This window comes from Phaenicophaeus curvirostris, chromosome 4, assembly GCF_032191515.1.
Source record: "Phaenicophaeus curvirostris isolate KB17595 chromosome 4, BPBGC_Pcur_1.0, whole genome shotgun sequence".
Classification (NCBI taxonomy): domain Eukaryota; kingdom Metazoa; phylum Chordata; class Aves; order Cuculiformes; family Cuculidae; genus Phaenicophaeus; species Phaenicophaeus curvirostris.
The window spans coordinates 17,491,551-17,507,125 of record NC_091395.1 but is presented as its reverse complement, the minus strand read 5'-3'; the positions used below and the strand labels follow the sequence as shown (position 1 = coordinate 17,507,125).

General features: G+C 50.5%; 1 protein-coding gene across 1 annotated transcript; it reads left to right on the top strand.

Annotated features, from left to right (window-relative positions):
• The first annotated feature begins 757 nt into the window (after nt 1–757).
• NOA1 (nitric oxide associated 1) lies at nt 758–10,330 on the top strand. The gene is made up of 7 exons (XM_069855387.1): nt 758–1,690; nt 2,853–3,017; nt 3,867–4,063; nt 5,710–5,841; nt 7,456–7,572; nt 8,717–8,834; nt 9,435–10,330. The coding sequence occupies exons 1-7, from the start codon at nt 766–768 to the stop codon at nt 9,638–9,640; spliced, it is 1,860 nt and encodes a 619-aa protein (XP_069711488.1). The 5' UTR covers nt 758–765; the 3' UTR covers nt 9,641–10,330.
• Nucleotides 10,331–15,575: the final 5,245 nt, after the last annotated feature.

Sequence of the window (15,575 nt, the reverse complement as noted above, 5' to 3'; positions counted from 1 at the left end):
AAGAATTTCTTCACCATGAGAGCGGTGAGGCACAGGTTGCCCAAGGAGGTTGTGGCTGCCCCATCCCTGGAGGTGTTCAAGGCCAGGTTGAGTAGAGCCTTGGGCAGCCTGATCTAGCGGGAGGTGGGACGGAACTGGATGATAATTAAGGCCCATTCCAACCCTAACTATTCTACAATTCTGTGATTAAAATCAGTCCTCGGAAAGTGACAGAATATATGATTTCTGGGGAAACGTATCGATGTGCCTGTAAGAGGGAAACACACTCCCTCTCGTCTCGCCCCCTCGCCTTGCCCAGCCCTGACAGAGGACGCTCTCTTCTCAGAGCCCCAAAACCAGCCTTAGGGGCTTCCTTTGCCGCCACTTCCGGTATCGGGGGGGGGTGGGGGAGGCGGCTGCGCGCGCCGGTTACCCAGGAGGCACCGCGGGACGGCGGACGACACGTCCTGTCCCGTGTTGACCACGCCCCCATGTAATGATCGTGCCCCTTTGGCTAGCAGCATCTCTAGTTGGCCACGCCCCCTTCCGGTAGCTACGCCAATTGAATTCCTCGTCAGTGTTTGACCACGCCCCCACGCCACGCCCCCCGCGTTGACCGTGTTTCCGGTTGACCCGCCCCCCCCCCATAGGTCGTGTCTGGGCTTGACCACGCCCCCTCGGTTAGTCCCGCCATCTTGTGACCACGCCCCCCGGTGGCCACGCCCCCACCCCCCACGTGGTCCCGCCCCGTTGCGGCGCGCAGGCCGGTGCGGCGGGGCCCCCGTCATGCTCCGCTTGGTCCCGGCGCTGCTGCGCCGCCTGCCCCGCGCCGGGCCCTCCGCCTCGGCGTTGCGGCGCGGGGCGGCGGCGGCAGCCGGCGGCGAGGAGGAGCGGTTCGTGTTCCTGGAGTACGAGCCGGAGCCGGGCGAGGCGGCGGCGGCAGCGGCAGCAGCGCGGCCCCAGCGGCGGCAGCAGCATCCGCAGCGGGAACCGGCGAGAGAGCGAGCCCCGTCGTGTCTACCCGACCCGTCGCTGCCTCCGAGCGGCGCGGTCTGCTCGGGCTGCGGGGCCGAGCTGCAGTGCCGCGACGCCGAGGCGCCGGGCTTCGTGCCGGCGGAGAAGTACCGGGAGCTGCTGGGGGCCGGGCGGCGGGGCGGCCGGTGCCAGCGGTGCTGGCAGCTCGCCCACCACGGGCGGGCGCTGCGGCTGCGGCTGCCCCCGGAGCGGCACCGGAGCGTGGTGAGCGCCGCCCTGCGCCGCCCGGCTCCCCACGGCCGCCGGCCCCTCGTGCTCTACCTGCTCGACGTGCTGGAGCTGCCGGACCCGGTGCTGCCGCAGCTGCCCGCGCTGCTGGGGCCCGACGCGCCCGCCGCGGGGCTGCTGGTGGTGGGCAACAAGGTGGACCTGCTGCCCGCCGACAGCCCCGGTTACCTGGGGCGGCTGCGGCAGAGGGTGGCCGAGGCCTGCGAGCGGGCCGGGCTGCGCCGGGCCCCGCTGGTGGACGTGCGCCTGGTGAGCGCCAAGACGGGCTACGGGCTGGAGGGGCTGGTCAGCCGGCTGCAGCGCTCCTGGAGGGGCACCGGGGACGTCTACCTGCTCGGGGCCACCAACTCGGGCAAATCCACCCTCTTCAACATCCTGCTGCGCTCCGACTACTGCAAGTCCCGCGCCCCCGATGTCGTCGACAGGGCCACCGTCTCCTCCTGGCCAGGTCAGGGCGGCTGCTCTTCCCGTCGCTGTCGGCGTCCATAGAGTTGTAGAGTAGTTTGGGCTGGAAGGGACCTTAAAGATCGTGTAGTTCATAGAATCGTAGAACAGTTAGGGTTAGAAGAGACCTTGGAGATCACGTAGTTCATAGAATTATAGAATCATAGAATAATTAGGGTTAGGAGGAACCTTAAAAGATCACGTCATGCATAGAATCATAGAATAGTTAGGGTTGGAAGGGACCTTAAAGATCATGTAGTTCATAGAATCATGGAATCAGAATAGTTAGGGTTAGAAGGGTCTTTAAAGATGATGTAGTTCATAGGATCGTAGAATAGTTAGGGTTAGAAGGGACCTTAAAGATCATGTAGGCCATCCAGCCTGGCCTTTAAAACCCCAAGGAATGGGGCATCCACAACCTCCCTTGGTAACCTGTTCCAGTGTCTCACTACTCTCATAGTGAAGAAATTCTTCCTAATGTGTAATCTCAATCTGCCCCCTCCTGTTTATACTTGTTCCCCCATGTCCTATCACCACAAGCCTTTATGAATAGTCCCTCTTCAGCTTGCTTGTAGGCTCCTTTCAGGTACTAGAAGGTCGCTATAAGATCATCTCCTAGCCTTCTCTTCTCCAGGCTGAACAATCCCAATACTGTCAGCCTGTCCTCATATGGGAGGCGCTCCAGCCCTTGGATCACCCTTGTAGCCTCCTCTGGACCCATTCCAACAGCTCCGTACCCTTCTTCCAACCCCTCTGATGGGCAGGGACATCCCACTAGATCAGGCTGCCCAAGGCCCCATCCAGCCTGGCCTTGAACGCCTCCAGGGATGGGACACTTCATAGAATGGTTTGAGTTGGAAGGGACCTCAATGATCATCTAATTTCAACCCCCGTGCCGTGGGCAGGGGATTTGGCTGCCCAAGACTCATTCCAGCCTGGCCTTGAACGCTTCTAGGGCTGGGGCATCATTCAGAGGCCAGCAAGGCTGCCCTCAGCCACACCTGGAGCTCAGGGACCTGTTGTGGAACAGGTGCTCACCGCCTGAAAGCATTGCTGTTGGGGATGGTTCCAATTTTGTGTTAACTGGGTTTCACTCAAAAGTTAGAGAGGCAATTTTTTTTCTTCTTGATCCTCAGAGCTTAAATGTGCCTTCTGTTTTTTTCCAGGAACAACACTGAACCTGTTGAAATTTCCAATTATTAATCCTACATGTGACAGGATGTTCCGAAGGCGGGAGAGGCTGAAAGAGGAGGCAGCAAAAACAGAAGATCAGTTAAGTGATGAAGAAAGAAAGGACCTTAATCACCTTAAGAAGCAAGGATACTTAGTGGGTGAGTGTTGACTGGGTAAAGGTGCTCTTTGTCTCTATGAACGTGCTGCATTACCCAAAGGGCTGCTAACTCCTTAATTTGCTGTAGAATCCAGCTAGTTTTGGCAAGTAATTTCTTCCCACTCTGAAGGAACTAATTTCTATTTAATTATGGGGAGAACTTTAGTAGCAATAAAAAAACTCAAGCTTGCATACAAGTTGTTTTGACCAGTTTTTGTTCCCCGAGTGGTGGATGCAAGACCTGTAGCTCCTCTAAGTAGCATCATTGGTATTTCTTTCACATGCTTATTTTTCAGCTGCTATGGCAGCATTGCAGAGGTTTCCTCTGTGCAGCGCACCTCCCATCAGCATCTGCTAACCTAGTTCGATACCTTAGTACTTTAGAACAGTACTGTATTATAGGCCTTTTCTCGTTCCTAAAGGAAAAAAACAAGTTTCATTTTAAAATAAATGCATTTTGGCTGCAGGACACAGTGATTGTACAACATTTTAGTGTGTATGCAAAGGAGCAAGTTGCTAGAAGATAGCTCGGATTTCCAAATAATTCTGTGTTTGACAGTCTAAGGCACTGAAAAAAAGAAGGCAGCCTGCTTTGCTGTAAAATGGAAGTAATGGGATATCTGTGATCTTGTTCTTGCTAAGGTTTTTGGGTCTTGAGGAGTGGTAAGCAAATATTGTAGAATTAATTTCATAGCATCTCGGCTTTTGAGCATGCAAATTTTTAGCCACGTAGCATCTTTATCACCTTTTTATGATCAGTGTGCATCTCTCTTAAGCAAGAGAAGGGGCAGATGTCCAAGTGAAAGAAAAACAATAAATTAATTGCCAGGATACTTTTTGTTTAATCCAGGAAGAGTTGGAAGAACGTTTCAACGGAAGAAGGCTACCCCTGTAATTGACTTTGACCCCGACATGCTCTCGTACAGCGTAGATGAAGATCCCATACATTCCCCTGGGGAGCCTGAGGAAAGGGAAGAGTTCACATACAACGAAGTGAAGGATGCACGCTGGTGTTTTGACACTCCAGGGATTGTAAAGGAAAATTGTGTAGGTACTCGGTGGTGCTGCGTTTCAGGAAGCCAGGGTTTGGGAGGACTGTTCTGCCTTAGCTATGCATGTGGGAGCATATTTCTGCTGTAGTCCTGGGGTTAGGATTCTTTTGGTTTGGGCAATTGTGTTAAAATGTGGTTTATATTTACTTGGGAAGGGTTCATTGTGTTAACGCCGTTGCGTTTCTGAATAGTGCATGCTGCGATCTTTGCAAAGGAGCTGGGTGACTGCGTCAGCAAACTTTCTTAACAGCTGAGTAAAGGGAAGTCAGCAATAGTGCTGTGAGCAAGTTTATACCAGCATCACCCAAAGAACCTCATGCTTTTTTAGCTCTGCCGGCCTACTGAAAAAGGTGGCGCTTAGGAGGGTAACCGGTGTTGTGTGACTGAAGCTAATCTTTGAGAAAGCGTTCTCCTGAAGCTGATGGGATCTGCAGTGTTCTAATAGCTCTAATAACTCAGGCCTACCTCAGTGTTTCAGTAGAGTGATGGCTCTGAAGCCGGTGCTGGTGTACCGCACTTGTCCAAAAAAGGTTGTGTTTTGAATCACAGAATCACCAGGTTGGAAGACACCCACCAGACCATCGAGTCCAACCGTTCCTATCAAACACTAAACCATGTACCTCAGCCTCCTCCACCCGTGCCTTAAACACCTCCAGGGAAGGTGACTCAACCACCTCCCTGGGCAGCCTCTGCCAGTGCCCAATGACCCTTTCTGTGAATTTTTTTTTTTTAATTTTTGATTGCTTTGATATTTGTGCAGAGCTGCAGATCATCTGTTTGAGAAGGTTAGAGGGTACAAGGAAATAGGAAAGTTCTGAAGAGAAGGAAGTTCTAGAACTGTACTGGGACTGCTCTGCTGAAATGCCAGTGCTGCTTTCGTGAACACTAGAAAACCACTAGCTTTCTAGTAGATGTCTGTCACATTGTAACCCACTTTACTGCAGCACTCTGCTCTCTAATAGCTGGTTAGTGTTCGGTGTAAAGGCAGTCATCGGCTTAGAGACCTGATTTGGTACCTGGAGACTGGATATGTTCTTCCTTTCTTCTGGAGATGAATAAGCGTGGAAAAAAAATGGGCTTCCCTGCACCCAGAAATAGTTTCTCCTGTTTCTGATTTTGATTATCCCTACCTTGCCTTTGGAGTGCTACATGCCAAGTTTCAGATCAAATTTTGTTTCTGTGGTCACTGTTCAGTCTGGCTGGAGGACAAGCAGATGGTCTATGTGGCAGATGTTGACAGATGAGATTTCTAGCTACCACCAGGTTTAGGGATTTTTTATTTTGGAAGAAGAGGAAGAGAAAGTGGCTGTTGGCGTATGATGGAATTACATTTTTGTCCTTACTCCTTGGAGATTTGGTTTAGCTGCTTCCTTGGGACTCCTGCCAAAGCCAAACTTCTGGAAAGCATAGAAAAGAATTACTGATAACTCCCAAATTTTGGTTTAAGGACTGTCAAACACATCAGAAAACCTTTGGTTATCAGGGCAAAACCTCCAGTTCTTTTAGAATCAGAGTTGAAGGCTGCCCTGACTTTCAAGCTGAAGATCGTCTGCTTGTCTAGCAATATAATACCAGCATTAATTTTGTTGTCGCTATTGAAACATCTGGAATGAGTTAAAACAATGCAATTTTATATTGCAGGTTTTAAATCTCCTGACAGAGAAAGAAGTAAAGCTGGTTTTGCCAACGAATGCCATTGTTCCACGGACTTTCATTCTTAAGCCAGGAATGGTCTTGTTTTTAGCAGCCTTGGGGCGTATAGACTACTTAGAGGTAAGGGAAGAAAGGATTTTTTTAAGTAGCTGCTTTGTCTTTTATTATAGTACCAGTTGATAAAAGGTCTGCCTATCTCTCCCAGAACCTTTCTTTGCTGCTTTTGAGATGATGAATCTGTTAATAAAGCACCACATGAAGTCACAATGCCTTGAAATGGGGAGTTGCAGTTGAAAAGTTGGATACTTGTTTCCAGTGTGCAGTATTTCATATTGTTTGCTCATAATGGTAACTGCTTTTGAATCCTGACCAAGGCCTTCATCTTGATGTGCTTCCCATAATGCACAAAGCCACAGGGGAGGGAAGAAAGGAGGAGAGTGCCAGAATTAGCTGGGAAAATAGGTGATTTTCGTTGTTTCTCTGTTCTGTGAAAGCCCTCTGCCAAGAGAGAAAAGTATGGGCTTTTTTGTTTCCTCACACAGACCTCTTTGAATAATTTGTCCAAGGAAAACGTTAAATGTTTACTTCCTATAAAAATATTATTTCAAAGTCCTCCATGTCATCCCCCCTGCCACCTGTTTCTTGATTTATTACAAATCTCATGCCGTACACCTTTATGGAGTCGTGTGGAGCTGACCTCCCATAATGTTTTTTCTGGAAGGGGTTCTTTCTTCCAGATATGGGTCTAGCAGTTGTGTTAACACCCTTCTCAGTAGCTTCCCCCATTTTAGGAAGGGGGTGTGTGTATGGCTATTCCTTCGTTTCAGTCAGCTTTCCAAGATCACCACAGAAATGTTGAATTGGTGCTTTGCTGAAGGCACTCTTGGTGAGAGAAATCCAGAAAGGTGAAGGGAACGCTGTTTTTTTAAGTAATAAGCGTGCCAGTGTGACAGGAGAGCTCCATCATAGTTGAAGTGAGAATCCAGAGCTCCAGCCCAAAATAATCAGCTTGGTGGTACAGAGATATAATGCCTCACTCAGAACAAATGCTGTTGGTGAGGCGATCAACCCAGGCAAGGCAGTTGTGCTCAGACCGTGATAGAGAAGACCCTGCCTCAGATTACATCTGTGAGGAACTTGGAGGAATTGCTGTGCTTAGGTTTGCTTATTTCGGGTTGCTAGCAGTGTTTCGTAAAGGTCTTTCTCCTCTGTGACCTCATTTGCTTTAAGTGCAAGAGTTATGAAAGCTGCTGCAATTGCTTCACATTCAGTTGTGGTGTAGCTCGAGAGTAGCTTGGAACCAAGTACGATTCGATACAAGATGCACGTTAGAAATGTGAAGTGACAGGAGAAGAAGCACCGGCCAGGAGATGTCCATCACTTCTCATGCTAAATAACCACACCGAGTTTGTTCTTGGTAGTTGAACTTAAGCAAAGATATCTCATGGATTGTGTGCCTGAGCCAAACATATGTAATGGCAGGGGATATGGTATCGGGGTGCTTTGAGGCCAGGATAGTGAAGCCATGGGTGCTTCTCTCCTGGAAGCTCAACTCCCCTGTTTATCTAAACCCTTGCTGCTCTGCAGTGACAGAGGCAAGGACCACTCCTTGGACAAGTAGGAGACATCAGTTAAATGGGTTTTCAACATGCAGGAAAGAAACAGAGCAGGAGAGGGCAGTTCAGGTTTGCTTTTCTGTTACTGTAAGTGACATCCTTGTGTTATTTATTTCAGGGAGAAAAGCCTGCCTGGTTTTCTGTCATGGCTTCTAACCAGTTGCCAGTACACATTTCTACGCTGAGTAACGCAGATGCCATCTACGAGCAGCATGCTGGCCAAGGGTTACTAAAGGTAAGAGGAGGCGCTGTCATGGGCTCTTGGTTGCAGCTGGGCAGGCCATCCTGCCTGGTGATCTGCCAGGGGGAGATCTGATAGGGGAAAGGAGCAGACAGGAGGAGTGTGGGACTTCTGCAGCAGGAGAGTGGAGATTTGCAGTCTGGAACAATCTTGCACAGACTGCATGGCTGCAGCTGCATTAGGAGAGAGCATCCGAGAGGATGCGTTTTGGCAGAGCTTCTGTTTCTAGTGTTCAGGTGCAATCATAGAATCACCAGGTTGGAATAGACCCACCGGATCATGGAGTCCAACCATTCCCATCAATCACTAAACCATGCCCCTCAGCACCTTGTCCACCCGTGCTTTAAACACCTCCAGGGAAGGTGACTCAACCACCTCCCTGGGCAGCCTCTGCCAGTGCCCAATGACCCTTTCTGTGAAAATTTTTTTTCCTAATGTTCAGCCTAAACCTCCCCTGGTGGAGCTTGAGGCCATTCCCTCTTGTCCTGTCCCCTGTCTCTTGGGAGAAGAGGCCAGTTCTCTCCTCTCCACAAGCTCCTTTCAGGTAGTTGTAGAGAGCAGTGAGGTCTCCCCTCAGCCTCCTCCTTGGCTTTTCTAGTACAATCTTAAAGCGCAGGCAGTAGTGTGGATATTTTCCATGGCAAACTTCACACCCGGAGTTACAGAACAGATATGAGTCGAAAAACATACCTTTCTTAGTCTTTCCCAGCTGCATCCTCTGCACATGCTTGCACATTTTGGTGGTCCTTTTCTTTGGTATTGCCATGTACTGCATAGCACTTGCAGACTGAGGGGGGGACAGGGCAAGCTGTCCTTGTCCTGGCAGCTCATTCCTGTGCATATGGAGAACGAGAGCGGTCAATCACATGAAGGCAGCTGGCTTGAGCCACCAGCTGGGTCCTGTAGCGGGCACTCCATCTTTGCTCACCTCTGAGCTCCAACTGAGTTGCTTTGGATGTGATTCTGATTCTGCTCTTGGCAAACCTGAATTAAGTCCTGTAGGATGTTCAAGCCAGCTCTTACTTGGCTAAGAGCAGTCTAATATCTTTATTCGCACTTGTGCCTTGCTCACCGTTTTAAGGTAGAGTGCTGAAACATTGCTTGACTGTCACATCTTTTCTCCATATTTTGATGTTAGGTTCCCATGGGTGGGGAAGAGCGAATGAAGGAGTTCCCCCCGCTTGTCCCTCAGGATATTACGCTGAAAGGGATTGGCACCACCGAAGCAGTCGCAGATATCAAGCTTTCCTCTGCAGGTACTTTAATATTTCTTCATTAGTTTGCTTTGCGGGGTCTGCATCCTAAAAACGTCGATGGGAAGAAGTCTCTGAAGGGATAAAGCTGTATTTCCTGTTCAGAGCGGGACTGTCACTAACACAAAATCAGAGCAGCCGTGGCTTTGTTGGGCTGAGTCTTGGCAGCCTCCAGGAATGGAGATTGGCAGCCAGGTTTGTACAGGGTGACCACATTGGAATATTTGATGCTCTGGCTGCCATACAAGCTGCGCAGCATCAGGAGTGGCAGTGACACTGTCTGCTGTCCAGGCGAGAGGAGGAGCAGGAGGGCCATAGATTGGAAAGCTTTATTATTGTGGTTTTGGTAGCTCACACCGTGCCTCGGAAGTTCACCAGGAAAGAGCTATGTCTGGGGAAGAGTAAAATGTAGATTTAGGTGCTGCTTCCTATTAGGAAAGGGCAGGATATCACCTTTGAGCTTGGTTTCTCAAAGAAATCACACCTGGGTAACTCGGGTTCTTAGCCACGCGGGGGCCTCTAAGTTTGCGTCAGAACCCTCGTTCTCACACTAGTGACTTGTCTCACTGACAATTTTTTTTTTTTTTTTTTTTGGCTGTGCAGGCTGGGTGGCAGTGACTGCTCATGAAGAAGAGAAACTGCTTCTCCGAGCCTATACTCCCAAGGGCACTGCGCTGGTGGTGCGGGAGCCTCCGCTTTTGCCGTACATCAGTGCCATCAGAGGGGCCCGGATTGCAGGCACTGCTGCCTACAGGACTAAAAAACCTCCGTCCCTGGTGGAAAACCTGAAAACCACAGGGAGGAGATAGCACTTCTTATCGCCTGAGCAAGATAGAAGACAGAAAATCTTCTGGAGAACCTTGTTGCTTGTTCATATTTGGGAGACGTTGGACTTCTTTTTAAATGCACATAGGCGTGTCTTCAAACCCAGGCCTGATTCTGTTCTCCACAAGCCCTGATGCAGCTACTGATGTGCAGGCATTTTGGATGAGCTGAGTGGCTGGTACCTGGCTGTGAGAGGTGGAACAGCTTCTCCCTGGGACCTGCCAGTAGCTGTGAGCAAATCCCTTTACCTTTTCCCTCTTGAGATACAGGATGGAAAGTCACCTGCCTGCCCCTGGGCTGGCTTTTACTGCTCATAAAGTAGGTCTCCTCTTGCAGACATCCTCCTTCTTGGAGGCTTTATGGTGTTTCCAGAGTTGAAGGAGGTGGAGGGAGTGGGGAGGAGCAGGGAATGCTCCAATGTGGGTATGAGCCACCTACTACCTAATAGGAATTCAGCAACATCAGCCAAAAATCGTGTCCTTTCAGTCCTTCAGCATCTGGCGCAGATGAGGGAGTGCAGTGCTCTGCTTTTGGACACAGGAAAGGTGAATTAATGAAAAATAGGTCTGTTCATGGGCCTGAAGAGGAAACCTTTTCTCAACTGCTGCTTTCATTGGGTTTCTGTAGCTCGTTTAAAGGTTTCTGAAACTGAGGATTTAGAATAAACCTTTTCAAAGGCATTTACTCTTCTGTATCCTTTTCAAGTCACTGACAGTGCTTTCTGGTGTGGGCATAAGCATCCTGCTAACTGCACAAAAGCTCCAGTGGGGAGGGTCGTGTCGGAGAGAATGTATCATGCCAGGTTTGGCAGCCGAAGAGAGGTGAGGCTGCTGCAGCTCCACCCTGTGAAGTCCAACCACGACTGAGGCTGCAGCTGCATTCCCAGCAGGCATGGAGTGTGCGTACATGCCCTGTATATACACATCTGACCCCACAGACAGGCAGAGCACTTATTACTGTCTGGTACAGATAAATCATGTGCAATCTCACAATGTTCTTCCCTGCATCCCATGTTGTGTCCCATGCATCTAGACAGCTATAACCCTTAGCCCAGAAGGTTATTGCAGAGCTCCGTGACGCATGTTTGAAGGACCTCTGGAGGTCATCTGGTCCAAACCCTCTGCTCATGCAAAGCCACCTAAAGCAGGCTGCTCAGGGCCGTGTGCAGGTGGCTTTTAAGAATCTCCAAGGATGGAGACTCCACAACCTCCCTGGGCAGCTTGTGCCAGTGCTGTCACCCTCACAGGGAAAAAGTGTTTCCTGATAGCCTGTTCAGATCCCTTTGCAGAGCCTCCCTACCCTCCAGCAGATCAACACTTCCACCCAGCTTAGTGTCATCCACAAACTTGCTAAGGGTGCACTCGATGCCTTCATCCAGGTCATTGATAAAGACATTGAACAGGGCTGGACCCAGCACTGAGCCCTGGGGAACCCCACTTGTCACTGGCCTCCAGCTGGATTTCACACCATTTCCCACCACTCTCTGGGCCCGGCCATCCAACCAGTTTTCCACCCAGGAGAGTGTGCGCCTGTCCAGGCCAGAGCCTGACAGTTTCCAAAGCAGAATGCTGTGAGAAACTGTGTCAAAGGCTTTACTGATCCCAACTGAAGGACTCCTGAGGGGCAAACACAGTTTGGGCCCCTTTCAGGGCTGTTCTTGCAGAGCCATCAGCCCCTCTGTCCGGGAGCGAATACCGTCACCGTAAGTCTTTGCCTCGCAGAGATCTCATTAGCGTGTATAAACCAGCCAGGCTCTTTTCAGTGAAACCCAGTGACGAGATTGCAGGCGGTGGGCACAGCCTTAAAACCAGAGGTAGGCCAATGGCATCTTGGCTTGTATCAGAAATGGCGTGACCAGCAGGTCCAGGGAGGTTATTCTCCCTCTGTACTCGGCACTGGTGAGATCATACCTGGAATCCTGTGTTCAGTTCTGGGCCTCTAACCACAAGAAGGATGTTGAGGCTCTGGAGCGAGTCCAGAGAAGAGCAACAAAGCTGGTGAGGGGGCTGGAGAGCAGGTCTTACGAGGAGTGGCTGAGAGAGCTGGGGTTGTTTAGCCTGGAGAAGAGGAGGCTGAGGGGAGACCTCATTGCTCTCTACAACTACCTGAAAGGAGGTTGTGGAGAGGAGGGTGTTGGTCTCTTCTCCCAAGTGACAGGGGACAGGACAAGAGGGAATGGCCTCAAGTTGTGCCAGGGGAGGCTCAGATTGGACATTAGGAAAATCTTCACTGAAAGGGTTCTCCCTGGGCACAGCTGCCCAGGGAGGTGGTTGGCTCACCGTGGCTGGGGGTATTGAAAAGACAAGGAGATTAGGTGCTTAAGGATATGGTTTATTAGTGGACATGTATGGTTGGGCTCAGTGATCTCCAAGGTCTTTTCCAGCCTATCGATTCTGTGAGTCTGTGAACGCAGGCATGGAAAAAGGCACAGTGCTTTCAGCTAAACTGGGAGGCAGGAAAAGGGTCTGGCTGCAATCTGTTCAAACTAGCTTGACAAATCCAAACCAGGCTTCCCCTGTAACATTCCTCCGCTGCTGTACAGCTGGGAAAGACACAACATGAAAGGCAAGGAGCTCTGCATGCGGAAAGAGTAACTGGAAGACCTGCCTGCAGTGGTCCTCAGCGTGAAAAATCGCAGGCAAGGCAAGTGTCTGGTGTAGCAGGTCCCCTGATTTGGGAAAAAAAACCCCAACAGAGCCTACCTACAAGGACAGCTGGGCTGCACGTGGGCTCAGGGATGCCAGAGGGCTTGCTGCCAAAGTGGAGTTTCGTGGGGAAGGGGCACACACGCCTCCTATGCCCGGCATCCTTTTGTGCCCCCCCAGGCACGCAAACAGTGAGCTGGGCCAGCGAGGGGGCTCAGCATCGTGTAGGTGTTGAAGGGCTTTGACAAAAGTCATGCCACACCACAAGAGCAGTAAAGCAGGCAGCGAGAGCCCCAGCGGCCAGCAGGAATGGGTGCTCCTGACTCGTGCTGAACCTCGGCATGCAGGAGGTTGTAATGTGGAAGCGATTACTGTCTCGGCGAAAGCACAGACAGGCCTTTATGAGCTCCTGGGGCTGAATTACACTGGGGCTGAATTACATCGGAGCTGAAGACCTGCTTGGAAACGCTTCTTAAAGGGAGGAGTCATGTCTGGATTATGCCAGACAGTCTGAAAGGTAGGAAGGACAGTTTTTACCATGCCTGTGGACAACGGCCACAGGAGCCAAAAGCAAAGGTGATTTGAGTCTGTGCAAAACTGAAGTGTAAGGATAGGGCTGGGAAGGTCTAATCCCCTGGGAAAGTCTGCTTTTTGCGCATGTCCCAGGGTGCACTAGCGGGCTGCAATCTTTTGTAGCTGCTCCAGAAGAGTGTATTCAGCAGAACCGCTCAGTTTGCTGGAGAACTGCACGAAGAACCATCTCACAGCTTAGGGTGGGGTACTTAAAATACAGGTGAAGTCCTAAAGAAGGACAGACTTGAATGTGTAACAGCTAAAGCTGGCTGGGAATACCTTTGAGCTGGCAGGGGGCTGCAGCACCCCAGGTGTTTGTGTACCTGTGCAGGGGTGCTTCCCACCTTCCCAGCAAGAGCTGGGCTGGAGTGGGGCAGTGCAGAGTGCAGAACAGCCGGGCAAGGGAGGGCTGCACCTCCCCACCACCCTGCAAGCAGGGACGTGCCGGCGCAGCTGGCAGCCTGTGGGTTGGTTTGTTTTGGCATCTGATGTGGCGCCAGCTCACCCAGGGGAAAAAAAAAACACCTTCCTTTCCCTGCCCAGTAGCTATTCCCTTTTTGGAGCTGCTTGTGACAGCAGACTCCCAGCCCAGGATAACGGCCACTGTTTCTCACAGCAAGAGCAGAACAAGCCCCTGTAAAGTCTGCGATTTTGACCACTGTTAATGCTCTTAAAATAGCCTGTATTTCGGGGAGACGTGCACTGGGATGCAAGCCTAATGGGCCAGAAGTTTTGAGCATCTGCTTCCTGATGACTTTCCTGTGATTCACAACTTGTAATTGCTCATCAGCTCCCCTCAAGAGCAACAGCCTTCACTGATCTTGTAGCTAAACTGCTGGCGATGCCCTAACATGACTGCTGCTGGAGCAGAAACTTGATGGTGGGTCCATGTCCTAGTGGTGCGTTGACCCAGCCCTGCGATTCCTCTAGTAGTAAAGGAGAACTGTGTCCGTGCAGGTCAGTGAGCAGCATCCTGAAACACCAGATGGAGTTCTTGACTGGCTGCTATTGAGGATCAATTGGTGATAGTGTCCCAGGCCACATTTTGGGTGCCACAGTGTGGCTGTAGCCACATCTTTGAAATATCCTGTGCCTCAGGTCCCCAGCCCAGCCTCACAAGGCAGCAGAAAGTCAAGAAAGAGGAGAAGAAAACTGTAAACCATCAGGGTTATTCTGGCCAGCTTTGAGCAGGCCCAGAGCTCAATGCCCTTTTGAAGGACTAGGGCAGTATATGAGCCCTTTATTAAAACCAGGACCCCCAGCACACTGATGGGAAAGGGGCTCAGCCTTCTTTTTTTTTTTTTTTCCTCCATGATTGCAGGAGAACTCAATTTGTGAAGCTTGAGAATGCAACCTGGCAAGGGGAAGGTTTTTGTCCTTCTAGAATTACCTTTTCCTATGTATAGATTATACACAAACAAGGTAAAGCCTCTTGTGTTAGCATGGCTAAGCTTTAAGAGCAAACTTACAAAACCCAACCACCAATCCAAAATCAGGAACGTCGCATTTCGGCTCCTTCAGAGCATCAGCGAAGCCTGAATAAGGCAGCGGAATGCAGACACGCTCTAGCTCTGCCCCAGTACAAGCCAGCAGGAGGTTAAGTCACCCCCCACTTGTGCTAACTCACCTTTGGGGCATCTCGGTTGCTCAGCTACCAAGTCTGTAAAAAACAACTTAGCATAAAGCAGCTTCCAAGCATGTTTTCAGCCTACCAGGTTTTGTGCTGGTTTTCTTGGAGGAAAAGCTAGTCAAAGGTAAGGATGACCTGACCGTAGGCTTGAGAGAAAACGGCCTCTCACGTTGCCAACCCACTTGTGTTCCCCGTTTTGGCGAGCTTGTCCCCAGAACACCCTCCTGGGAGTTGGGGGCAGCACTACCTGGTGGTACAAAGGGCAGGGCCTCCTCTATTGATCTTGTTTGAAATTATTAAGTCACAAGGCGTGGGCAAAGAGGCACACAAGGACCCAGACACGCCCCCCCATGCCCTGCTCTCACAGTATCTCCTTTGCAGTCCATGGGCAGGCCCAGGTACCACTTCTATTCCCTGTAGTAAAGCCAGTGTAAGGACGAACTGCATCAGCGCAGCCTATGAGACTTTGATGGGAGCAACCCAAAATCTACCCCTTACCCAGATGATGGCAGCCCCTGCCACTCTGCAGCCCTCCAAGGCCACGTCCCATGGTCATCCTGCACCCCATCTTTGCTGCCTGACTGCCCAACGCATGGCTCAGAAATCCACATTCTTACTGACAAACTCCAAGGAGGGGGGCATTGCTTATGAGAAAACAATTTAAAGACAAAAAGGTCACTTCTTATCCTTCTAGTGTGTTCCAAATTGTTCGAAGCTGCAGCAGCTGCACATGCAGCTTTCCCCACAAGTTCAACAAATGTTGTTTCCTTGATCCCTTGGCAAATCAGAGTCGTTCTGTGTCTGTAGGAGGCAAGAATGACCAAGCCCTAGAAGGCAGGTTAGCACCATGGGCTTATCCAGCTCAGGTTTTCAAAAAGGGCCAGGTTAGCAGAGACATTGAAAGGCTCCCTTGCAGGCTATGTGGAGCTCCAAAGCCTTCAAGACATTTTCAGCATATATACAGACCATATCATATCTACAGGGATGATGGGTGACCTCGTTTTTATAAATCTCTGTTAATTCCCCAAATGAGACAGCACCAGAGACTCTTTTGGAACTAGGAAGGAACTG